This window comes from Ascaphus truei, chromosome 1 (genome assembly GCF_040206685.1).
Source record: "Ascaphus truei isolate aAscTru1 chromosome 1, aAscTru1.hap1, whole genome shotgun sequence".
NCBI classification, from domain to species: Eukaryota; Metazoa; Chordata; class Amphibia; order Anura; family Ascaphidae; genus Ascaphus; species Ascaphus truei.
Window position 1 is genome coordinate 402,994,235 of NC_134483.1, and position 26,484 is coordinate 403,020,718.

The 26,484-nt window shown below is 43.1% G+C and overlaps 1 protein-coding gene across 3 annotated transcripts in view; it reads right to left on the bottom strand.

The window, feature by feature from the left end:
• LOC142502068 (uncharacterized) overlaps positions 1-26,484 on the bottom strand; it is a 142,157-nt gene that overhangs the window by 12,364 nt on the left and 103,309 nt on the right. For all 3 annotated transcript variants that reach the window (XM_075612893.1, XM_075612879.1, XM_075612885.1), the window contains 5 exons: positions 14,419-14,458; positions 13,964-14,015; positions 13,733-13,844; positions 11,651-11,734; positions 3,322-3,445 (listed from right to left, as the gene is read on the bottom strand). In XM_075612893.1, coding sequence (XP_075469008.1) covers positions 3,322-3,445; positions 11,651-11,734; positions 13,733-13,844; positions 13,964-14,015; positions 14,419-14,458 — 412 coding nt within the window. The remainder of the gene's footprint in view (positions 1-3,321; positions 3,446-11,650; positions 11,735-13,732; positions 13,845-13,963; positions 14,016-14,418; positions 14,459-26,484) is intronic.

Below are 26,484 nucleotides of genomic sequence, written 5' to 3' on the forward strand. Positions count from 1 at the left end.
GGGAAATTGGGCGAACACCTGCATCGGCTCACCCTGCAGATTTTCAACCGTTTCAACAGTGCTGATTTGCAACGTGAGACAAACTTAGTGACCCTCAGGAGTTCCTCGTAAGGATAAGGAGCTATTCTTTCTCCCGTTGGCTTTTCATGCAGACCCATTAATCACTTCATTAAATGGAAACAAACCCCTCACGTGACCTCATTAACAAGAAATACTTCTGTTTCAACTACAATATCTACAGCCTCGTTCCTCTGAGTGATATTTTTATTTTATTTATTTTTTACATAAAAATGTAAGTGAATACACAAAAAAATCATTATGTTACACTTCAAAATGAGTTTTCTTAACAGTTGCTGACTATTCATGGCCCTGTAGCCTCATCATGCTAACTGTTGCCAGGTATCCCATGTAATGTTTTATCAAGCAACAATACGTTAAATTATATTAATAAGTAGTATATTAATAAGTCTTAAATATTATTGTTATTATTTAACATATTTTGTTAGCCAATATAATAAGGAAGACAGTAGCAATGTACATAATAACATATTCATTCATTAACTGTGCTTAAATGGAAAATAAAAAAATAGGTGGTATGATACCTTTTTATTGCATCAACAATAGTTTACATTAGAGCGGGGGCGCACAAACTTTTTTTGCTGCCCCCTGCCCCGCCTGTTCTCCTGCGTTCTGCGCCCCCCCTCCTTAAGATGGCGTCACGTGTCCCGCTACGTCATTTGACGCGTGTGACATCACGTCATTTGACGCTGCGTTGCCATGGACATTAGTGACGCCGGCAGTCAAAGTAAGTTTTACAGTTGCAGAGGCCTCACGTGATCCCCCGGCATATAATTTAAATGCCTCGGGGAAGAGCGCGGGGCCTCTGCAACCTCCCGAGCCCCCCAGAGAAATGCAGCGACCCCCACTTTGCGCACCCCTGCATTAGAGTACAACTTTTTTTTTTAAATCGCCTGAAGAAGGGGTCTTTGTGCTCCTGAAAGCTTCAACTCTTAACCACAAGTTAGTTATTTAACGTATCACTTCTACCTAACTTTTCTTTGTCTATTCTATGGGCTAACACGGTCATATCCTCTATTAAAGCTGCAGTTCAAGCTGCCGTTTAAAAAAAATAAAAAATAAAATGTGATATATATATATTCCCATTCAATATGTGCATCAATACAATCTGCACACTGACAAGTGATTAGCTAAGTTGCAGATCGATCCAATCTCCTGTAATCGATCGCTTGCTTCGGGTTATTTCATTCAGTTCTTGCACAGCATTGTGGGCAATGTAGTCCTGGAATATGATTGACTGGGCAGTTACTAGATACAATTGGTGCACTGCTAGAGAGAGGGCGGGACTCAAGAGCCAGAGCCTATCAGAAGGGGAAGGGGCTGTCACTTTGGAAATGCTTCCTACATTAGAAACATTAAACATGTCTTTAAAACATTTTTTATTTAAATGGTACAAGCATTTTCTCATAGTACAGAACTGATTTATTATTAAAAAAAAAAACACATGTAGGATATTGCTTGAACTGCTACTTTAACCTCCTATGGCCCATATGCACTAAAGGGTGATATGCATTAGCATTCAAGTGAGTGTGAGTGAAGACATGCTAAAGCAGGGGTCTCAAACTCAGTCCTCAATGGCCCCCAACAGACCAGATTTTATGGATATCCCTGCTTCAGTACAGGTGGCTCTTCAGCCCTTGGGGACTGAGTTTGACACCCCTGTGGTAAAGCCTAACAGCCTTTAGTGAATATGGGACTGTTTGTCTCCTGTATTTCTCACTGTCTTTTATGACCCCTATCTTCTTAGCATCTCCCTTCACTGTTTGGACACAAACATGTTCCTGCATCCTCCTGATTTTTATCAGCACTGCCTTGCTGCATTTTGTACTTGCCACAAACAATGTGTAAATTAGTACTGCCTGACATGAGGAAGACTGCATTGCTTTTGAAAGCTTGTCTCTCAAATATGCATTCCAACAGTATGATGTGAAAAGGAAGTAAGTCAATAGAGCACATTGTAATCTAATAGGACTAGTAGGGGTGGACGGGTTGCTGGCTGGCAAAGTGGGCAGGACAAGGTTTGCAATCTAATATGTGTACAGCAAATAAAAATACCACTTGTGAGCACATTCACATGTCTCAGACAGGTCTCCAACCATGTCTATCCCCCATTATCGTGGTCAGTAAACCAACTCCAACAATACAACTCATATGCACCACCATCTATCAGTAGGTGATTTCTACCTTTACCAACATCCAAGAGGTGCCTTTTTGTTTTAACCAGCAACACAAAGGGAATATGTGCAAGGTTTAATAATTAAAATGTACATTTGTGTTTATATTACACTAATAGAAAAGTATTTTGTGTGTGTGTGGGGGGGGGAGGGGGTAGGGGGAGTAACATATATTGGGTATTGTGGGGTATTGTATTTTGGAGGGGTGTGGGAGTGTATTGTATTTTAGGGTGGGGGGTATTTTATTTTAGGGTGGGGAGTATTGTATTTGGGGGGGCGGTTGAGGGGTATTGTATTTTGGGAGGTTTGTATTATGGGTGTAGGGGGGTATTGTATTTTGGGTTTGTGGGGGGTATTATATTTTGGGTGTGTGTGGGGGTATTGCATTTTGGGTGTGTGGGGAGTATTGTATTTTGGGTGTGTGGGGAGTATTGTATTTCGGGTTGTGTGGGGGGGTTATTGTATTGTGTGTGTGGGGAGTGGGGATTGAGGCAGAGGGGGGTAATTAAGTCAGTGGTGGGGGGGAGTGAGAGACAGAGGGGGGAAGATAAATACATGGCGAGCGGAGGGGGCTTGCGAGGAGGTGCAAGAGGGGGATAGAGGAGGGGTCTCGCGAGGACACGTGAAAAGGTTGGATAGAGGGGGCTCGCGAGGGGGGATAGAGAGGGTGGGGTGGGGGTTGCAAGGACGCCGATGAGACGGATGGGGGGGGGTGTACCCGGTCAAAACTCCAGCCCTGTGCCCCAGGAAATCAGTCTGAAGCCCTGCCAGCAACTTCACCAGTAAGTATCTTGGGAACAAAGTGCCTATGGAGCTTGAAATAGTGCTGTGCAACTCTGAAGGACCACCTGGTTCAAAAAACAAAGGTTAGGGTGGATTGTTAATTTGATGATGTATTAGATGTGTCACACCTGAAATCAAAGGGATTTTGATGATTATGTCAAATTATTTTTCTAAAAGTTTTGTACACAAATGTGAAAACCAATAGAGCTACAAACACCTTGTTCCGCAATGATAAGTGAAAATATCTGAATATAATAAAGGGTGACACCATAAATACCACACATACCTGGTCACCTTGTGTTCATCAACCTGATCTTTCTGTAATAAATGCTGGAAATATTCCTCTATGACTTGGGCAGTAAGTGCTCTTTTTAGATATGGGTAATAGAGAGGATGACGAGCTACAACACCTAAAAAAGTAAAAAATAAACAACATATTGTTAACATTTATTTCAATAATGCAATGATGAAAATGCGTTTTTAGTTGTCTTTCAACCAGACGCAAATGTTCTAAATTTGCCACATTTGTGAACTTGCATAACAGTGATCATCGCTTGATCCATTTTCTGCTGTCATCGGCACCACTCTATTAAAGTACTTTTGGGAAGTCAAAGTGAGGTAGTAAGAAGGACAATGGCATCGGTAGTATTGTGACTATGGTCTTGTAGTAAGCTGTAATTCCATGGGCAGGAACCTGTTGCTCTGGCAACATTTACTTACTGTTCTTTGGACTATTTCAGTCAGTGACAGCCTTTTCTTACATAGATTTACCAAAAACAATTGCATTCAAATTATCCGAAAATATATTAACTGATATGCTGCAGTTCAGCGAAAATAAAATGTAATTTGTTTTTTCAGTGTTCATTTGTAATCCACCTAATCATCTCACACATCTAAACAAAACAGCTCTGTGGGTATAAAAGGCAACTCTACCATACTTCTGCCACGCTGTTCTCACAACTCCCGAGGTGGCTGAATTTAGAAGAACCCATTAAACAGAGCAGTCTTACACTTCAGAATAACCCCCACGGGCTTCAATCTTTGTACAACCTGATATACTGTATGTAATGAATGCACGTTAGACAACACATCTCTCGACAGTGCTTTCCTACTGTACTTTACAATCAGACTGTTTAAAATTAGGAATTCCTTCGTGAAAAGGTAAAGAACATACACAACACACACCACTTGTGTTTCCTCAGCTGAGCAAATGTTGTGGGTTATTGTGGGGTTTACATACCCCAACACACTATTCTAATGTATAAGGCAGTTTGAGACACGGAGAAGTGGAATATTATGTGCTGTAAATTGACTATTAAAAGTAAGAAACCTTTTCAAATGTAAACTCTTTAAAAGAGTGTGTACACTCTTTCTGTAGATATCCAAAAGTTTGTTTGGAGTTTGGGGAGTCAAAGATTGTTGACTTGGCAATTTATGATGATGTTACCGGTTGCTTACAGAATTAAAGGTCTTCAAAGTTCCTGCTTTGATCAAATGTGTACTCTATTCAGTATTGAATCCAGCTATCACAGCAATACTGTTGGAATGCACGTTATCAATATCCCGGAGAGCCACGTCCTACGGTATCTCCCTTTCGTCTTTTGCCTCCAAACTACTCAACATGCTGAAGTCCGGATTCCACTCCACCACTTCACTTAGACTACCAATGACCTTTTAACAACAAAACAACAAAATTCCAGAGGCACATCTTATCACTGATCTTATTAAACCTTTCTGCTGTCTGTCTAACACTCCCTCCTTGTCTACACTCTCTAAACTGCTGGTCTCTGTAAAACTGCTCTCTCTTGGTTCATGGCGACAGTATTTTTTTCATATTGCATTGAGTTTTTCAGGCACATACACATACCATTAAGTTTTAACAAGCAAGATGTTGCAATTTTACAGAGAATTTACACAGATAATTTCTAATGAGGATCTTCCGGGCTCAACTGTCTTCTCGGTATCACAGTTTATTGTAACTCAAACAATCCATCTCTGTTTCACAAAGTGCTTGCAATATAATGCTGTTGTGAAATGCGTGCAAGATAAAAAGGAGCAAAGAAAAGTAGAAACGTAAACCTATACAAGATAAAAGGAAACAAAATACTTATTCCTAAATCACACTTTCTAAAACAATTAGCATGTTTGAGAAACATAGTATTAACATAAGTGGTGTCCAGTACCTGATTTATACCCAGAAGTCAGCAGGTTAGTTCGGGTGGAACATGTTGACGCTTTCATTTTCCCTCAATAATCTGATAAACATTGTCCTAATGCCCAAAATCCTGATGTCTTGGAGTCATTTTGACTCCTTCCTCTCCTTTGTCCCACACATTGTCAGAGCTGGATTAACGAATAGCCAGACTAGACACCTGCCCAAAGTTTGCGGAGAACAATGGGGGATTTCCCCCAGGCCATTGACAAATTGAAATTACCTGATGCTTTCACTTTCAAGATGCCGGACAGGTTAATATTGTGATTAGGAAAGATGGGAATTGAACCCGACCTCTTGCAGAGCATCTTTTTTTGTAATATTTAAACAGCTGAGTTCCTCCTAAGAATCTGAAGCCCTCTTTACATTGGATACATAAATCCAAAGGGGGGGGTAGAAGCCCCCAGTGGAGCAAGAAACCCAGGGCTGCACTCACGAGAGAAAGGTAGAAGGGACCACACAATATGTCCCGGGCCAATAGCCCTGTGCTACGCAACGCAAAACAAAAAAGGTTTATTTATATACAAGGGAAAGGAACATCAGGGGGTGTGGGGTAAATGGGTAGAGAGAAGTGCGTTAAAACATAAGGTGGGTAGGTGACCAGGGCAGAGAAAGGTCCCATATATCAGGTATACTGGCGGTATACATGGATTCCCAGTATATATGACACTTGGGGTACTAGCTGATATGAGACTTGGAAGGCCAGAACGAGCAGGGTGTGTACACTTATAGCAGCTAGCAATCAGCTAAAGTAGAGGTTTAAAACCTCGATGTGAGGAATATGTTACTAAGCATCCATAACAGGATGCTAACAAGGAGTTAACTATCAGGGGACTACCCACTTCCTGTTACTAAAACGGGTATTTAAGGAACTAATGAAGTGAGTCTCCTTACCAGCCCTGACGAAGCATAGGTTCCTATGCGAAACGGCCCGTCGGTTTTAGATGACGTCATTCCTTTGACGTAGGTGGGGGCGACCAGGAGATTTGGTGTACCGAGTCTATCATCAATCACGCGGCGGAACGGGTTGTATTAGCCTTGGTCTTTTGACTTATACACCCTTCATGCTTGTTATACAGCCTTGTGTGAAGTGATATAGCACTACATAGCATTTTTGCGGGAGGCTGTTCATACGCACGGTTTCCCACTACAGGGGATTGTGTATTTATATGTGCCCGATCCACAACAGTGTTTAGGTTGGAGTACACAGCACTCTTGCGGGAGGCTATTTATACCTACGGTTCCCTATTGTAGGGATTTAATTGTGTATTTATATGTGCCCGACTTATAATAGTGGCAATTTTGGAGTACAGATGTGCGGGCATCCACTAGATGTCTCTCTGATGTCAGCTTGGGACACTAGCAGCTATGATATACATCACTAGTGTTAGATTTACCCACATGTACTTTAGCTGATTGCTAGCTGCTATAAGTGTAACAACAGAAACAAGTGTAACAGAAACAACAGAGAAGTGATACCTGCTCAATTTGAGTAAAAGTGCTCAAATGCACTTGGGGTGGAAGTTTAAGCAGACTGAGTCCTAACCAGGGAGTTCCCCAGAGATGGAGAGCTGGGTAGGAACAACCCTAATAGAGTGCACTCCCTCCCCCCCCATTGTTCTTTTTATTGATTTTCCAACATTGTTGGTAAACATGACAGATTTCAACACATCTTTACAATTTTACATGTTTAAATTATACTTAAATAAAAGTAAAAAAGGTATAAATCAGATACTCAAGCTTAACTCAGAAATACACACAGAATGTACAAAACATGACTTCAGTCTGACACATACAGTATTACAGACATTAGGTTCATGATACCCCTTTCACCTGTTTCTTTTCTCCCTCTGTTTACCTCATCTATGACCTTGAAAACACACCTCAGTAACCAAGCATATGGGAAGCTCCGCTGGCTGATACTATACATCTCACACACTTACTAGAACACCCTCCTACAGTCTCTAAGTTCTACCTACTTACCACTTAGATTGTAAGCTCTTCGGGGATACACTCATGTCTGCGGCGCTTATTCCCATTATGTGTTATATTATTATGTCACGTGTAATACTGCTGTGAAGCACTATGTACCTGGATGGCGCATTATAAATAAAGGTACAGTATAACACACATACATACATAATCTAGTTGAGGTAGAATGGAGAGCTAAATACTATGCACAGAGGTACCATAGGAGATACACACTACAGTGTAGCATGAATACATAATGGAAGAAGTCTCCTAATAACAGCTAGTAAGCAATGTGATTAGAGCATAAAAATAATCTTTACTGGTACCAACACATACAATTCTACATGAACATTAAAAATAATTTTACAGAATATATCTCAACTAATCTGTAAAAGTACATTCCCAGAGACAAAACAAATTCTCTCTACAACCTCATATTAGGTTGTATGCATTTCTGTAAGGCGGTGCCCATACTGGTTCCAATGGCGCAAGCGACATCTCTCCCACCAAATCCAAACCAATAGAGGCCGATGCGCATGTCAATAGTGTGCGCGAGCATGCACGTGCACGGAGAGGCGACCGATGCGTGGCGAGAGAAACTTGTTTGTCTTTGTTGCGAGACGGCCCGGTCATGTGCGCGGGTTCAGCCAATGAGGGCGGACTGCTCACGTGACATCAAGGGCATGCCCTCGACACGCCCCCATTGCGCAACCCTGCAGGCAACGGATCTCGGCAAGTACAGGCGCGCGTGACGTCACATGCTCGCGCGCCTGTACTATATCTGAGGCCTAAGGTAGCTTCATTTTATAGGGGATATAAAGTATCACTGCAGTCTCTATGGCGGGCTGCCTGCAATACCATAAGGTTGCAAGTTTGTATATAAAGCAGCCAGGAGGGCAATATAGTAACAGAGCACAGAGTAACAAAGATTTAATCAGTCTGAATGCTGTTTATATAGCACTGTACATCTTCAAAGAGTGAGGTGTACCAAAGTGCTGACTAACCTCAGTCAGTTGCATATTTCTTATGTGACAGGCACCAGTAAATTCCTCGGTCTAAATGACAGGTAGTATGAATGTCAGTCACCAGAGCGGTACTCAGAGTGAAGGCAGCACTAGACAGACGACCTCACAGGTATAAGAGGTGCCGTTTACAATAAATGCCTGGAGGATATTTTACCGGCAGGGCAAAATACTTACTGTTTGTGCAGCTTCAAAATGTGAGGTGCACCATAGTTTTGTGTAGCCTCAACCTCAAACATCCAGCTACCAAGTTAGCCATACAAGCTACTTCAAAATCTGCTACTCCTATGCACACTATACACAGATGGATGTCTGTGAGTGTTCTTAATCTTTTTTTTTACCAGCAATGTAAAGTTTGATGCTGCACTGTGAAGGGCCGCCAACAGCGGGGGACAGAGGGTACTGGCGTCCCGGGCCCCGTGAGTCAGGGATCGTGATGCACCAGGCAGCGCGTGTCTGATTTTTTTTTTGGCCCGCAACAAGCTCTATCTGAGCTTACAAAGCGAGGCCCGCCCTTTCCTGCATGGAGCAAGTCAGGTGAGTACTGCTCCATGCCACTCTCGCTTCCCCCTTGTCCTCCTGCTCTGATTCCCCCCCCACCCGTTCCGTTTCCCTCCCTACTCCGGTGCCCCACTTCTCCGATTCCCCCCATTCCAATTTTCCCCCTGCTTCGATTCACCCCCCGTTCCGAATCCCCCCCCTCCGTGTGTGTATCGGAGTGTGAGTGTGTGTGTCTGAGAGTGTGTGTCTGAGAGTGTGTGTCTGAGTGTGTGTGTCTGAGTGTGTGTGTCTGAGTGTGTGTGTCTGAGTGTGTGTGTCTGAGTGTGTGTGTGTGTCTGAGAGTGTGTGTCTGAGAGTGAGAGACTGTCTGAGAGAGAGAGAGAGAGTGTGTCTGAGAGAGTGTCAGAGAGAAAGAGAGTGTCAGAGAGAGAGAGAGTGTCAGAGAGAGAGAGAGAGAGAGAGAGAGAGTCTGAGAGAGAGAGTGTCTGTGAGAGAGAGTGTCTGTGAGAGAGAGTGTCTGTGAGAGAGAGTGTCTGTGAGAGAGAGAGTGTCTGAGAGAGAGTGTCAGAGAGAGAGTGTCAGAGAGAGAGAGTGTCAGAGAGAGTGTCAGAGTCAGAGAGAGTGAGAGTCAGAGAGAGGGAGAGAGAGTCAGAGAGAGGGAGAGAGAGTCAGAGAGAGGGAGAGAGTCAGAGGGAGAGAGAGAGTCAGAGGGAGAGAGAGAGTCAGAGAGAGGGAGAGAGAGTCAGAGAGAGGGAGAGAGAGAGTCAGAGGGAGAGAGAGTCAGAGAGAGAGAGTCAGAAAGAGAGAGTCAGAGAGAGAGAGAGTCAGAGAGAGAGTCAGAGAGGGAGAGAGAGAGTCAGAGAGGGAGAGCGAGAGTCAGAGAGAGAGAGAGTCAGAGAGAGAGAGTCAGAGAGTCTGAGAGAGAGAGAGAGAGAGAGAGAGAGAGAGAGAGAGAGATGGTGAGAGTCTGAGAGAGAGAGCGAGAAAGTCAGAGAGAGAGGGAGAGAGTCAGAGATAGAGGGAGAGAGTCAGAGAGAGAGGGAGAGAGTCAGAGAGAGGGAGAGAGTCTGAGAGAGGGAGAGAGACTGAGAGAGGGAGAGAGTCTGAGAGAGTCTGCAAGAGAGAGGGAGAGAGTCTGAGAGAGTCTGAGAGAGAGAGGGAGAGTGTCTGAGAGGGAGAGTGTGTGATTGTGTGTGTCTGTGAATGAATACAGACACCAACCCACAGTCAGTCATAGTCACCCACCCACTCGTCAGTCAATCACCCAAGTGTCAGTCACCCACCCCGTCACCCACAAGTCAGTCACCCCCCCCCCCCACACCCACTCTCTCTCTCTGTCTCTCTCTTTCACCCACACTCTCTCTATCGTATCTTAACTGCCCTATACCTACACCGAAATAACCTATACTGCTTTCTTCCAGATCTGACTCTCAAGCTTCACACAGGAGATATCAGAATCCCCCCTAACCCAGAAGACAGGTAGGGAACACCCCAGTCCCATACTGAATCCCCCCCCCCCCCAAGTCTTTTGTCACATTATCATGTAGCATTGGGTATCTTTGTTTTTTGTTGAAAATATTAAAATAAACAGATTGCATTGTAATGTTTTTTTATTAACAAGAAAAAAGTTAAGTAAAAGTTGTGCGGTAAAAAATAATAATTTCCGCGGTATGTGCGCTGTGGGGGGGGGGGGCTGCTCCTTTCAATTGTCCTGGGCCTCATGATTTCTGTTGGCGGCCCTGGCACTGTATCTCTTTTTCTATTACAGTATTCTGAATTTCCGATAGAGGGTAATACAAGACTACCAACTTATGAAATCCACTGACCATCACAGAAGCACACCTTACTGGCCTATTGCTACACTTGTGAGTGCATCATAATTTTGGCAATTTCCATTATTTTTCTTGCCAACAGTATTGCACTATTTTTGTGTTTTTCTCATTTTATACCCTCGGAAATATTGCACCCCTGGTCTGGTTTGGCTGTATGCATATATCATGTATGTGTGTGCACTGAACACTTTCTTTGGTAGCTCGATTGTGTGCAGGTGGCCGCATACTTTGGCCATATCGGGTGCGGGGGACCCAAGCTGGTACCTTGCCTAGTGCCAAATATACTCTTGTTCTGGCATGCAGTCCCTCACCAAATTCTGATGCTTCTAGTGCCGCAATATTGCAAAAATAGACAACTTTCTTGTCGAAGCATTAACCATAATTATAATTCACTTCCTGGTTAGATTACTTTAAACTCCTTGACTACTGTAATCTTGTGTTTTGATGTTACTCAGTAGGTCCTTCCAAACTCGACTTTCTGCTGGTGCCCAAGATAAGCTACTGAATGAAAATGGTCAGTACATTGCTTGTGACAACCCTGTGTATAGGAATTGTACTTTATAGTAATGTTATTTAAATAGTGACAACTATGTACACAGAACTTTACATAGATATTATACACCGTATAATAAAGGGAGGAATACAATATAGTGCTAGGTGTATACTGCATAAAAATACACCTTGGGAAAACGGGTTGCTGCCACGAAAGAATTAAAATGTAAGTAAAGGTGAGGATGGTAAAGGTGTGAGTGTTTTAGTAGGCATGGTTGGTAAGGCATGTGCACAGGGAGGAAACTAGATACATAAATCAGCATTCCCAGCAAATCATTTCAATGGCAGTTCTGGTTTCTCTCCTCTGACTGGTACTAGATAAATGGTCACAAAACATTTTGGAATAATTTAATAAATCAACATTATTTTGTAGTGGTCTATTCCCAGAGGCAAAGGAGTTTTAATAGGCTAGAATGTATACAGTTATTTATGAAAACATGTTTACAGTCACATGGCAATTCATAAGGTCGACGTTTATCTGCAGATATTGCAAGAATTGTATAGCAAATGGAAAAATAAATATACCTATGTTTGCATTATTGCCTTTGTCTCCACTTCTTGTATAAGCCAATTCTTCTAAGCGATAGGAGAACGGACCACTTGGAAGATCTGGATAAAAAAAAACAAGAGGGAGTTAAAAAAAATCTTAAAAGAATGTTTCATTTTGGGAATAGCGATTCTTTTACTGCACAGCATCTTTAATATATATATATATATCCTTCCTTACTTGGCTCTACGGGATATCAGTGTCTGTGTTATGGCTGCTCAGGATGCATTACCTTATTCAGGGTGCATGCTGGGCATTGGTAAACAATGTTGGGCGCCAGGAACTTTATTCGTTCAAACAGCAGCTTTATTACCTTTTAGACACAGTGTCACATTTAGTATACTTATTGCATCTTGTATATCCACGAGTGTCCTTTGCCTATGCTGTTTATATGGCTTCCTTAGCTGCCCCCATCTCGGCCCACTAGGAAGGTGCTGAGGCTGTATCCTTATGTTACCTCTAGAGCCCCTCTGCTCGTCAGTGCTGGCACCGCTCCATATCCACAGGGCCCTTGACGGCCCTGCTACTACTCCCTCTGTGATCAGCCTCCTTATTTCAGAGCGGACTGCCACTATGTGGCTTTCTGGGTGAGAGCAAGTGACAGACACTCTGGTGGGGCTCGTCCAACTATGCCTAGGGGCTGCTGCTTGTGGAGCCCCCTCTGGGCATAATCTGTCTCTCTGCATACCTTGGGAGTAGTATAAAACCATTTTGGTGGGACTCTATACAAACAGGTTACTATCACTAAATAAAAAACAATAAAGGGAAATCCTTACTCTATCCTAAACATAGGAACTACAGACTAGCCAACGAGTATTCTAAAACTTGCCTTAAACTTGTCTTAAACTAGCCAGGTACATGCTGGGTACATATCAGTGACATTTCTGTAGAGGCTAATGGCCCAACGGATTAACACAGCAGGGGTCCCTGGCAGTCCCATTCAGTTTGAATGTGACTGCTAGGGACCCACGCTGTTAATCCGATGGGCCATTAGTCTCTGCAGAAATGTCACTGAAATGTTGCAGCATGTACCCAGCATGTACCTGGGTCTTTTTGGCAATTGCCACTGGTTTGTTTTAGAATAACCGTCGGCACTACAGTATATATAAGCTATTCACAGTGAGATCCCACTCCTTCAACTCCTCCTAGGATCTGTCTTCCAGAAGCTTCCCATTTACTATTTATAGCCCAGTCTCATGATACTGTCTCAAGTCACCCCAGCACCATGTGATGGGGAAGGGACGTTACTCTCTGTGGGCCTACACAGTTAACCCCTTAAGGACTTCTTCATGTCCACCCATATTCTGCCCTTTCTAATAAAAACGACTATTACCAAGTTTCTTATACTACACGTAGCTTAATGTCAATGCCCTTTCACCTTATAATTATTCTGCCTTTTGCTGCCCTTGTTAGTGCTGATCAGTACTGTACCTTCCCCTCTTCCTTATTCTTTCTGAATCTAAGCCCAATCCATAGGAAGGGTGTTTGTGAAGACACGTTGTGATAAAACTGATGCTACAGGAAGATACTGAAAACCATCAACTGCAAATCAGACTAGTGAGAGCTATCTAACATGCTTGTTCGCTTACTGAGAGCTATCTAACATGCTTGTTCGCTTACTGAGAGCTATCTAACATGCTTGTTCGCTTACTGAGAACATGACTGGCTGGCTAAGGGCCATATTTACAAACTAGCACTAAGCGTAAGTCACCATGTGGCACATTCACTTGAATTGTTAAATATGGCCCTAAATCTGTTTAGTCCGAGTGAAATAAGATTTTAATGTTCTTTACTTTTTATTTTAGATCTTTTTACAAGCTAGGTTACGTCGGTACGTTGATTAAAATCTCAGTTACTGTGCTCTTTAACTGTGGGTAAATGCCTGTACTCAACAGCGCTCCAGTAAATCTGCAAAATATAATCTAGCACCCTAATTAGGACTATAATTGTGCTCCCTATTGGACAACAGCTTCCTGAATTCAACAAGAATCATGTACGCCTATACAAAAAAACCTGCAGCCGCTGTAAACTCACAATACTGCATCTTACTGCACAGGTACCTTTGGGCATTTCATTTGTTGTGGTAATGGCAGGAGTAACACTTTCAGCCGCAGTGACCGAGTGATCATCTACAAAATGTTCTATATGTTTTCCATTCATGAAGATATCGATCTAGAAAATAATGTATTATCATAAAAGAATGTGTTATTTATTCCATGACAATATTTGCTAAATGACGGGGCCCCAGGGGTTCATTAATACCGTTGACATTTTTTTTAGAAACAGCTCACCTTGACATTTTTCTTGGGGTACAGAAAGAAAAATGGTTTCAGAACTGGGGACCTGTAGAAATACATTTGAAGTATTATTTAGTAAGAGCATATTAATAAATATCAATTTTAGTCTGACACCACTGAAATACACATTGTCCTAATAAAAATATTTTTTTCCATTTTATTAAAAGATTTGAAAATTATTTTGAATAGCAAATTGTGAAAACATGCACGAGTGATGCATTGATGTTTATACGTTTCCAATAGTGTTTATTTTGTATTGTGCTACTGTATATGATTTCAAGTGGCAATATTAAAATGTATTATCACAGCGCTTTTTATACTGTAGCTCTTTTGTCTATGCATTCAGGTATATCAAACCTGCCCTTTTTATTTTTATTTATCTTATCAAGTGCAAGACATTATTGCTAATTTGCCATTGGCAGACAAGACAGTCTATTAGAATCACTTACACTCTGGGGCGTCCTCCAACAATTGCAGTGAGACCCGGTGCTAAGAAAATAAAAATGAATGATGAGCAGTGTTCTGAAGACCCCGCCTGAAGACTTTAGCTTATATATATTATGATGTAATTATATAATATGTTGCATGTCCAGTAGGTAACAGTAGTAAGTTGCCAAATGAGTGCATATTCCGGTAGTAGTTCCCTCCCCCTGGATTCCTTTAAAAGAAGACCACTTCCTGGTTGACAGTTGAATGTTCCGTGTGGAGCACATCTGAGATACCTGTGAGATACGCTAATAGCTGGATTAGCTACGTGTGTGAGCAGCTCAAAAGTAGGATGCGACAGCGATACTGTACTACCCATCAGATGGTTTAGCTCACACTTTTTCAGCAGAGGCATGTCGCCCTAATTTATTTGGACTGTCTCTCTGTCTCTCATAAAAGCATATAAAGTGATAAATACCATATATTGTGGAATAGGACACGTTTACACCTATGCAGGTGCTTCAGGTGCCTAACAAATCCCGGGCACCATTTAAAAAAAGACTAATGTGTATTTGTACGCATGATGCTACTGTACCACCACGGAAGAGAACAGGCCACAATGCGCAACACAATGCCTTGCGTAGCTCTACAGTGACTAATCTTTTTGTGTCTTTCTTTTCTTACAGCGTATACTTTTATTTTCTTTAGATTTTGGGATATAGGAAAAATGTCTGCTATTTCCTCTAAAGGAAATACAAGTTTTATCTGCATAATGATTACACGGATATATTGTATGTTGTAAGGTGAAATGTAACATGTTCAGTTCTCTGTTTTTATTGTTTTAAGAGTGACTTTTCTGTCAGAGGAACTGCACCTTTGGGGTGGTGCGTGCACCTTTGGGGTGGTGCGTGCACCTTTGGGGTGGTGTGAGGTGCGACTTCGGAGAACAGAGTGGTGACTGATAACTCTGCCTCCAAAGTGGTCGTACAGTATGAGCAGTCTTTCCAGCACTGAACCCTCCCGTGTCAGAGACAGTGATGCCAATACAATGCCACACTCCTCTTGGAATAAAAATACTACTTAAAGTATTTTTATTCCAGAAAAAAAAAAAAAAGAAAAAAAAGATACCTGCTACAACTGTTTTGTGCTGATTTTTTATGCAGTTTTTTTTATATTAAAGACTTGATTCTTCCGAAGATAAAGTTCCAAGTTTCCAGCCAAGGCATCTGTCATAGTTTCATACAAAAAAAATAAAGCAAAGGAAGCAGCATAAAAACTGAACTGACTATATAATCTAAATACTGCAGGCAAGGCGATTTTGGAAACGCAAGATATTTTTTTAAAACTCAACTCTTAAAACAATAAATAGAAAATATATAACAAATGCAAAAAAATTGTTAGTAGCAATGTAGGTGCTTAATAATAATGCAGTTCTTAGACAATACATAATGATAACTTTTTGCCTTGAAGAATTATTTCAAATACATATTTTTTCTTATAGACTAAAAAGCATAATTTTACTATAACATAGGTGATCAGGACAAGGTGTGAATGTGTGTGTGTATATGTATATATATATATATATATATATATATATATAAATAAAAAAAAAATATATATATATATATATATATTTAAAAAAAAAATATATATATATATACATATACATATATACATATATTTATGGACAAGATAAATATCTATGGGAAGTTAGGATAAATCTGTGACTGCATTGGATAGTAGTGTTGCTTTATGGAAACATACAAAGGCAAACACACTGCTACTGAACCAGAATGCTTGTTTGGCTTGGGCTGCCCTTGAAATGACAGGGAAGACATCATACAGCTATTATCCATGAGAATGAGGTCAAAGAGGGAATAGTGCAAACCGTTAAACTTATGACTCCTTTTTCAAAGTGTCTTTTAACTTGCTATGTACTTATTATCGGTCATAATATTTATAAATACTGAAGTACTTTGAAATCTCAAGCTGCACTAACCAGCTGTCAATTCTGGTGTCAAATTCCGGTCATTTTAATGTGAATCGCAGGTCAGCAGCGCAGGCCTCATACAGTTACTATACACGGAGAACGTTCACAAAATAAATGCCTATACCATTGCCATTACAAATACATTTGAAATATATACATTCACATGGAACAGTATAAGTAGCCCCTTTTACTGCCCGGTTGGCCTCCAGGTCATTTTAATTCTAGGGATTCCTATAATGGTCCACACATTTTACAGCAAGCATGTGATAATGGGGATAATCTATTTATTCAAATTGTATGTTTCCCTTATTTACGGCATACATGCAGAACATTGGGAAACTTGCATTCTTACCAGGGAATACTTCCTCATATTGGGGGAGAAGTATTTTATTTATTTGTTTGCTGCAATTATCCGTAATACATCGAGTTACAACAATTTTTGTCCCAGACTCCCTCTTCCGCACTTGTTCCTTTCTTTAATCACACCTGTACTCCCCCCCACCCCCTCAAATCTGTCTATCACCAACTCTTTGGCTAAGGCCCGCCGCATGCATCCGCACGGCCGCTTTGCTTGCCAGTGGCGCGTGCAATTCACTGCACCGCGATCTGCGGTAAATTTTTTTCGGCGTGGGGGGCGTAGCCAAAACGGGTGGGGGCGCAGCCATGACGTGAGGGGTTGGGACCATCACACAGCCCCACAGCCCCACAGCAGCCCCTCAGCCCCCCCTCAGCCCCACAGCTCCACAGCAGCCCCTCAACCCCTGCAATTGACCGCTCCCTGCGGGAGCTGGGGGCGGGGGGTGTGGTTTGAGCGGGGGTGTGTGGTTTGAGCAGAGGGCTCTCGTGCTGTCCCCCCCCAACCTGTCGGTCCCTCTCCCCCCCTTCCGGAGCCCCCCTCCTTTCCCCCCCTCCCGGAGCAGTGGCAGCCTGCGAAACGGGCAACAGAGGAGGTGGGAGGGGGGGGCTATGCATGGCTGCACAGACAGGGTAGCCGCCTCCCTTCCCTCCTCATTGGTTGACTGCTGCACCACGTGACGCGTCAGCGCTTCTGATCACCAGAAGCTTGCAGCATCGGCTGGCTGACGCGTCACAGCACAAAGTCAGCCACGTCTGAAGGAGCCAGCGGGGACCTCCAGACTGGAGGAAAGGAGCTGGTGGCCCGCGGCCGCAAGCACCGCCGGACGCAGCGGGACCAAAGCCTTACTCCTTCTGTCTCCTGTTTCTCTCATGGACCCATGTTCCCATCACTCTTTGTACAGTCCCAAAGTCTCTTTACCTTGTGCTTAACTTTCTCTCTTTGAGCCCTGCCACTTTGCCTCCATTTCTCCCTTTGTGACACTTTCCTATGACCTATTTCTCTTTCCCTGTTACCTAGCAGTTCTCCCTTTTTTACCATTCCCAAACCAATTTCTTTCTATCGCTTCCACTTCTTATCTTGTGTCATTCTCTTTTGGCCTTTTTTTCTCTACCTTCTCTTTCTCTCATCTGCCCAAATAGCCTTAATATATATATGTTCACATCGTGCCTGTTTCTCTCTCTCCCTCACCGTGTCCTCAACTCCAATTTAGGTAAGCTTAAAAAATGCATTCTTTAATGAGAATGTTCATCAAATAATCCTTAGAATGGCAATAGCTATTCTTCCATTTTTTAACATAGCTGCTCCATGAAATATATTGTGCAGTAACAGAGATAATCCAAGCATTGTTAAAAAAAAAAAATGTTTCAATATATAAAGACCTTGATTACTACTGAAAAGTAATTAGCTAAGCTGCTGATCGATTAGTTGTCCGGTGATTGATCAACAAAATCCTGCTTTCTAGGCTTCAGTAAATGGTTGCCTTTCAGTTTCAAATCATTCATTCAGTCAGTGTAACTCAGCAGCTACAATGTAACCTGATATCACTAAGGTAACATTATATATTGTTACAGTTTGCAGCTCAAACTGCTGGGAATATTGGCCACATATTATCCCAAATAGGAAGATGTTGCAAAAATCTTGCACTGCTGGGGAGGCGGGACAAATCCTGCTATAGAAATCTAAGAATGCTCCGTATATTAAAACTAATTAAAAGTTGAATAAAAAAAGGTAGTATTACCTAATACTACAAAACTAATTTATTAGAAACACATAGGATATTGCTTGGAAAGCTCTTTTAAAATGCTGTATTTTTACAGTGCATAGGCAGGAATAATATTGGGGAATTACTGTATTCATGAAAACTAGGTTTTGGGGATGCAATGTTCCAAATGCCATAATCATTTTAATTTAGAGTCTGTGACCATTGATTGAACCTTCTTCTGTAAATATAGCTTTAAGTAAACAAACAAAGCGATCTTCATATCTTTACAGCCCTGGACAAGCATAACATAAAAGGTCGAGTTTGAGAGTACAATGATTGCTAATTATGCACCAAGATTGTGGTTTTATATCTAATAATATAACAAACAACATGTGCAATGTTTTTTTTAATATATATTTTCCAAAGTTGCGTAATAATATATATACCGGTATATAAAAATTATGACCAATAGCAAAAATTAAACAATGTGTGTATTGTTATTGCATACAAAGGACTCTATTGTAAAACGATTCTTTAACCACACACCCTAGTATATTTGCCATATGGCTATTACTACTAATAGGTGCTAAGCCATAAGGCTGAATGTAACCTTGTTGTCTGGAACACAGGGAGTGACCTGCCCAAGTTCAGGAGGAGCTGACAATGAGATTAAAATCTGAGTTCACACTCATTAAAGGCAGTGTCCTAGCCATGACATACCCCCAAATTACTTATAAACGTAAGTGGAGACAAAGTGCATTGCAATAGTTTCTCTCAAGCAGCGCTCCCCGGACGGGAGGAGGGACCGCAGAGAAGGGCCAGGCGCGCGACAATTGGAGGAGCGCGGGAGAGAGGAGCGGTGCTGTGAGTCCTGGCAGAGGTGAGGGGGCTTTGTGTGTGCGTGGGGAGAGGGGGGGACAGTGTGTGTGGGACACCGTGTGTGTGTGGGGGGGAGGGGCAGTGTGTGTGTGGGGGAGGGGGGGACAGTGTGTGTGTGAGGGAGGGGGGGACAGTGTTTGTGTGGGGGAGGGGGGGGGACAGTGTGTGTGTGTGAGGGAGGGGGGGACAGTGTGTGGGGGAGGGGGGACAGTGTGTGTGAGGGGGGGAACAGTGTGTGTGTGTGGGGGGGGGACAGTGTGTAGGGGGGAGAGGGGGGGACAGTGTGTGTGTGTGTGGGGGGGACAGTGTGTGTGTGGGGGGGACAGTGTGTGTGTGGGGGAGGGGGGGACAGTGTGTGTGGGGGGGAGGGGGGGACAGTGTGTGTGTGGGGGAGGGGGGGCAGTGTGTGTGTGTGTGGGGGAGGGGGGGACAGTGTGTGTGTGTGGGGGGGGCAGTGTGAATCCTGGGCAACGCCGGGTCTCTCAGCTAGTATCAAATACAATGCATGCAATGTCTTTAAATGTAATGTATAACCCTGTTCATTTAATTTAACCGTGCTATCACAACTCTGTGCCCAGGACATAGTTGAGGTAACATGCTATAGTTGAGGTAAATGCCTGTCCGCCAGGAAGTCCTGCCAATGACCACAATCTACAGCGTCTACCGAGCCTCTTCTCCTCGGACAAAGCGACAGTCGGCACAACAGTACACACTTACCCGAGCCATGTCGGGTACTCCTGGATTTCCTTTGCCAATGACCTCCCTTGCAACACCAGAAAACGGGTAATCCCACCTACCAGTGTCTTCTCCCAGCCGCAGGAACAAGACTGAGCAGCCTGTCTCCCTACTCACCAAAGGACGGACGAGTTCCAGGCCACAGAGGATCATGCCCTACCTCTTTACAGACAACGATCAACGCAGGCGGTCCATGTCCCACAATGCTCCTTCCCAGGGAGCCACCATGGGGGGAACCAGGACCATGCAGGAACCATGCAGGGGAGCCTGCATCTCAACAGAGGACCTTACCACTCAAGGTTACCCTCTGCACAAAGCAGCCATCAACGGAAATGTGCCCCCCTATCCCCTGAACAGTAGTAACGAGAAATAACACCGAATGAAGCACAGACACTGTCATCCGGATAAGTCCCTCTGTAATGCACTCAGTGTCTGTAGGGAGAAAGTAACCTTATTAAGTAGCTAATGTGCAGTGAGAAACAATAAGCTGGTTCTATATGCATAGGGAAAGTATTAATTTAAAATCCATTTATTGGTATATATTAAAATTAATTGGAACCAGACTATAAAATGTGAGTACAGTATATGTAATTTACAAATAATAGCACATCATGCTTAGTTCCCGTGGGGGCAATAAAATGCACAGCGTTATTCGCTGGTTAAACGGCACAACGAATATTTATGCATTGTGCTTTGTCCTTGTAAGGACAAATGAATCAGCACGACGGGCTGAGAAAAAATAGAAGCACAGGTCCCATTAACCCAATAAATCATTGCTGACGGATACTTCTAATATGGTCACGACGTCCACGAATAGCATGCCTATGAATGAATATACTACTGTTCAGTCATTTGCCCTTTTGCACCTGTCTGTATTCATGACCTTTGGTCATATTAGGTAGAGCGGGTTCATTTCATTCTTCATTTCCAACCAATCATGCGGCCTCATCTACTCAGCAGGTTGACTCAGGAGCCTCACTTCCCCCCTTGATACCATATGGACCCACTTCCCCCTTCAGGGCCACTGTCCCACTCCCTATTCCGCAAGACAGTCGTGGTTTCCCCACTCATCAGGGCAACTTTTGGCCCCTCAGCAAGCCTACACAAACATAAGTGGGAGCTTTCCTGGGACCCCACTGGAGACAGGGATTCGCAGCAACAGCAATACCAGCAGGGATACAAATGGATCTATGCCCCTCGGCAACGAAGTAGCAGGGATGGTCCCTCACATGAGGATAACCCATCAACCAACCACAAGAGATATGGAAAGCAAACGGAAGGGAAATACAATGGTAGCAAAGCTCCGAGGAAGCGGGCAGCTGGATCGTTCCACTGCAGGATCCTGAGAGTATAATCCCATTTTGCTGTCACATGACAATCAGGTTTCTCATAACCGCGATGTAGGCAACAGCTCAGGGTCAGAAACGAACGATTCCTCAATAAACCCGTTGATAAAGGATCACAAAAAAGCAGCTGCATTCTATGAGCCAGCCAGGCAGTTAACGTATTGGAAGAAGGGAAGAATGAAGGGGCACAGGCAGGGAAGGCAGACAAGAGCAAAAGCCTAGTATGTGGGGGGTAACGACGCGTACACAGGCACCAATAGCTAATTTTATGCCTAACCACCTACAAAAACTACAAAGGTGGTAAATACATTGATGTATAAGAGTTAGCTGGGGAGGATACACAGGATAAGAAGGAAACAGACAACAGGGGAGGGAAACGACCAAGAGACAATTAGCAAAGGAATATAGATAACTGGTTTAAGTGGTTTCCTGATAGTCCGTAGCTGTTACTTAGAGAAATACCCTGAGCAGTGCGTGAACATACTGACACACATAGATCGAATACACACAAAACATATGGGGGTGGGTAGCGTTGAGGACATATGACAAAAAATTAAGGGAAAAAATGAGAGGCAACAAACTGTTACATTTCGGTACCATGGACATTGACCTTTTGGGTTAAAGAAGGTCACACCTGAAAGATGCCACCCCTTTGCAAGAGGGCCAGGTGGGCGGTCAGGCAATCAATCACTGAAAAAATACATAATATGGGAATATTGGGCATATACAGAGAGGCAGTGTAGCAAGGGTTTCAGTGGTAGGTTCAAACACGCTTGCACTGCAGCAGAGCCCACAGTCAAAAATCTGTTCCAATAGAACAGACAGCCCCATAGGGCACTCACAAACAGTGCCCCTAACAAAGGCAGCATGTAAGAAATCCAGTTCCGTGATATTATTATATTGTAATTAATATGTATGAATCCAGTATGAAGGCAAAATGCCAAGTTATACAGTAGGATATTGTCTGATTTGTAACAGTTCATTCTTTAATTCATATTATATCGCATATGATATTAATCTAGTGGTTAATTGGTATCTTCTGATAAATTCAGTTACATTGGGATAGTATTTTTAGTGCTGAGTTTAGGAAATCCTTCTGGATCGGAGCTTGCACAGGACAGCTCTGTGGTCTGAGTAAGCCACCTAATACAAGCAGTAGCCTTCTTATCAAGCTGGTTGTCAGCTGTCTCAGCTTACTTTCTGATTGCCCAAGTATTCTTACTGGGTTAACCTTCTGAGTGCTGTATGAAGGACTCAGATGAATGTTTCACAGGCATAATTATCAGTACCTGCCTTCACCCTGTCACACAAACGTTTAGAAGTAAATCGCAAAAGACAGGGCAATAGTTAGAAGGGGTGTAGGATGTTATTCTTAAGAATAGGTGTAACAATAGTTTGTTTAAAAAGAGATGGAAAAGTGCCAGAGCTGAGAGATGAGTTAAAGATGTTAGTGAGGATGGTGACCGTGGTAGAAGCAAGAGGTTTCAGGAGATGGGAGGGACTAGGGTCAAGGCTGCATGTGGTGCAGGTTGAGGGGAGCAGCAGGAGAGATACTTCTTCCTCTGTAACTGGAGAGGACACAAAGGCAGATGGAGGAGGATTAAGAAAGAGGGAGTAAAAGGACAGAACAATTTCTTTGTGGATAGCTTCCACCTTGCATTTGTAATAGGAGTAGAGCATGGTGTGGTGGAAGGTCGATGAAGGGTGTCAAAAAGAGAGAAGAGGTGACGTACAGGTGCAGCCGCGAGTATTCTAACACAGCTTTGAAAAATCTGGGGCATTCTCCCAGTAATGCTGCAACATTTCTTTGATATTTCTGCAGAAAGACTAATGGCACAACGGATTAACACAGCAGGGATCCCTGCTCAGTTTTAATGGGACTGCCAGGGACCCCCGCTGTGTTAATCCGATGGGCCATTAGTCTGTCTGCAGAAATGTCACAGAAATGTTGCAGCATTACTGGGAGATTGCCCCAGATTTTCCAAGCCAAGTGTTAGAATACTCATGGCTGCACCTGTATGTTGGATTTATGCCTGTTAGCAGGACAGAACACATTTGTAGTAAAGGAAAGCAGCCAGTGTGACTTCCTCCAGAGGCGTTCACCGGAATGAGTGCAAGAGCGAAGAAAATGTCTCTGTCTATTAAGCCAGGGTTGTGGGTTGGAGTGCCATGAGTATTGGCATAAAGGAAGGACCATTCTCACCTTCTTCATGCAAGACCAATAACCAATAACCTCAGCTGATATGACATGGATCTAATTGCATTCTCTTCACAGGTATGTTCCTGATGTTGAAACTCTCTGTATAAGACTGAATCTGGCCTTGTTGAATTGATATATAAGTTAGTATGTTTGAATGTAAAAAGTATTTTTTTTTTTTTTCCTTTCCTCTTAACTCTGTGCTGTTAATTGAACAAATGGAACAAGGTGACTGATTGGGGAGGGGGAGGGTCATGTGACCTTTTTTTGTGTATAATACTAACAGCTCAGCTGCATTGGGCAGTGAGGCATTTAAAGTGAGGTTTTTAAGTGATACAGTTAGACTACAGTTTGACTAGAGGTGACTGGGGACTGCTTCTTTCTGCAAACTCTTTTACTCAAGACAACAAACGGTAAGCTATTCAGATCACACTATGATCCCATGCTTGTTAGCCTGCATAGTTTAACCCCCCACCCCTTTACAACTTCTTTCACTGCAGCCTCTCCCAAAACTGACTGCACAAAACACTGAAACCCTGACTTGACCCTAGCATTGCAATGCAGCAAAACACATGACAAGGTACAGGTTCACCCCTGCTGTTTAGTCTGCACACACTCACTCTGCTCATAACAGCTCCATGCAACACTGCCTACCTCTGGCATCATGAACCTGCTATGTCTTCTAACTTTTTTCTTTCTCCTGGCCTCATGGAGATGTTACTCCCTCTATCCACTACAAACTCCTCCATCCTGGCCCGCACCCAACATCACCATACACCCTGGACTACTCAAAAGCCTTGCACTATCTACTGAATGTTGGTGGAGAACTCTAAAAACCAGCACACCAACCACTGCTCACTCTAATGGAAAACACCACAAATTTACAACTTGTAAACAACTACCCAAATTTCTTCTCATACTATTACTCTCTCTAGCAGGTGATGTTGAAACTAACCCAGGTCCTCCCATTTCAGCTCTGCCCCATGCCCCTGAGAATTCCACCTTTAAATTCCAAAAAGGGCTATCTGTCGCCCATATAAACATCCGGAGCCTGCTGCCCAAACTAGACGAACTAAGGGCATGGTGCCTTATGCATAAACCCAAAGCCATCGTTCTTACAGAAACATGGCTATCCTCTAAAACCCCTGATGCAAATATCGCCATTCAGGGATACTCCATTTTTAGGAGAGATAGGTCAAAGAGAGGAGGAGGGGTGTTATTTTATATTGCAGACACCTTACAATTTACACTGCTACATTGCCCACCAAGTCCACCCTCTTTTGAAACTCTAGTTGGCAAAATCTGCCTCCCCTTTTCTAAGCCCATCTTGCTTGCTGGCATCTACCGCCCCCCTAAAGCCCTTCTACAATCCTTGACTGATATCACCCAATTTCTTGCCTCCATTTCCTCTCTGAATGAGAAGAGTGAGCTGCTAGTTCTTGGGGATTTCAACTTCAATTGGCTTGACCCTAAAAACCACAAAATCCAGATACAACTCAAGTCACTTAACCTATCGCAACTCATTTCCCAACCCACACGAATAAACCTGAAGTCGCATAACCATTCCTTGCTAGACTGGATTCTCTCCTCAAACCCCAGCAGAATCCAATCCTCTGGCATCCTTCCTGACATTTTCAGTGACCATGCAATAGTGTACTGTGTAAGGAAAATTAAACCGCCCCATTCAAGCCCCAAAGTTCTCCTCACTAGAACATTTAAAAACTTTAACCCACAACAGTTTCTGGATGACCTTACCAACTGCCCATGGCACAGAATCGATTTAATTCCCGACCCTGATTCTGCGCTCGACTATTTCCAATCCGAGTTCTTAAAACTCTGCGATACCCATGCTCCACTACGCAAAATAAGGGTACGGGGGGCCCACCTTCCATGGGTTACACCTGACCTTATAGCACTCTACCAGTTCAGGGATGCCTTGTGGAAAAGCTACAAAGTAACTGGCACTACCAAGGATCTCAATCACTACAGATGCCTGCGGAACGTGTGCACAAGGCAAACAAGGCATGCAAAAGCACAATATTACTCTGACAATCTCCTCCAGAATACATCAAACCCAGCTAATTTCTGGAAGGTTATCAACAATATATTCCAGCCTCCTAACCATCAACAACCAAGTAACATCGCTAAGGAGGATATTACTCTGACAAACCCCACTGACATTGCAAATGCATTCAATGATTACTTTGTGGGGTGTGCCACTAACCTATTAGCGAAACGCAGCACAAACCCCAAACCTGAATCTCATCCTGGGAGTACCCCTATAGTCCCACCCCCTCCCAACACTGCCCACAATTTTCAATTTAGCCCAGTATCTGAAGAGGAGATTACACAAGCGCTCCTCAAACTAAAACTAAGCAGCCAATGTGGACCCGACTTACTACAATCTAGGTTCCTACGACTTGGTGCCCCAGCCATTGCCAAACCAATTGCTTCTATAGTCAACTCTATCCTGTCTGCAGGCCATATCCCTAAGACCTGGAAAACTGCCAGAGTTGTCCCAATCTTCAAAAGTGGGGACAAAAACACTGTCTCAAACTACAGGCCAATCTCACTTCTCCCAATTCTATCCAAAGTTATGGAAAAATGTGTCCACTCCCAATTAAGCGAGTTCTACACCAAGACAAATTTCCCTAGCCAATTCCAGTCTGGGTTTCGTCCCAAACACTCCACCGTAACTACCCTGCTAAAAGTTTGCAATGAAATCCAGTGTGGAATGGAACGGGGACAACTCACTGGTGCAGTATTCCTAGATTTTGCAAAGGCTTTTGACACAGTTGATCATGCTATCCTGCTTAACAAACTCCAGAGCTCTGGAATAGGGAAACATGCTTTAAACTGGTTTCAGTCCTACCTATCAGGAA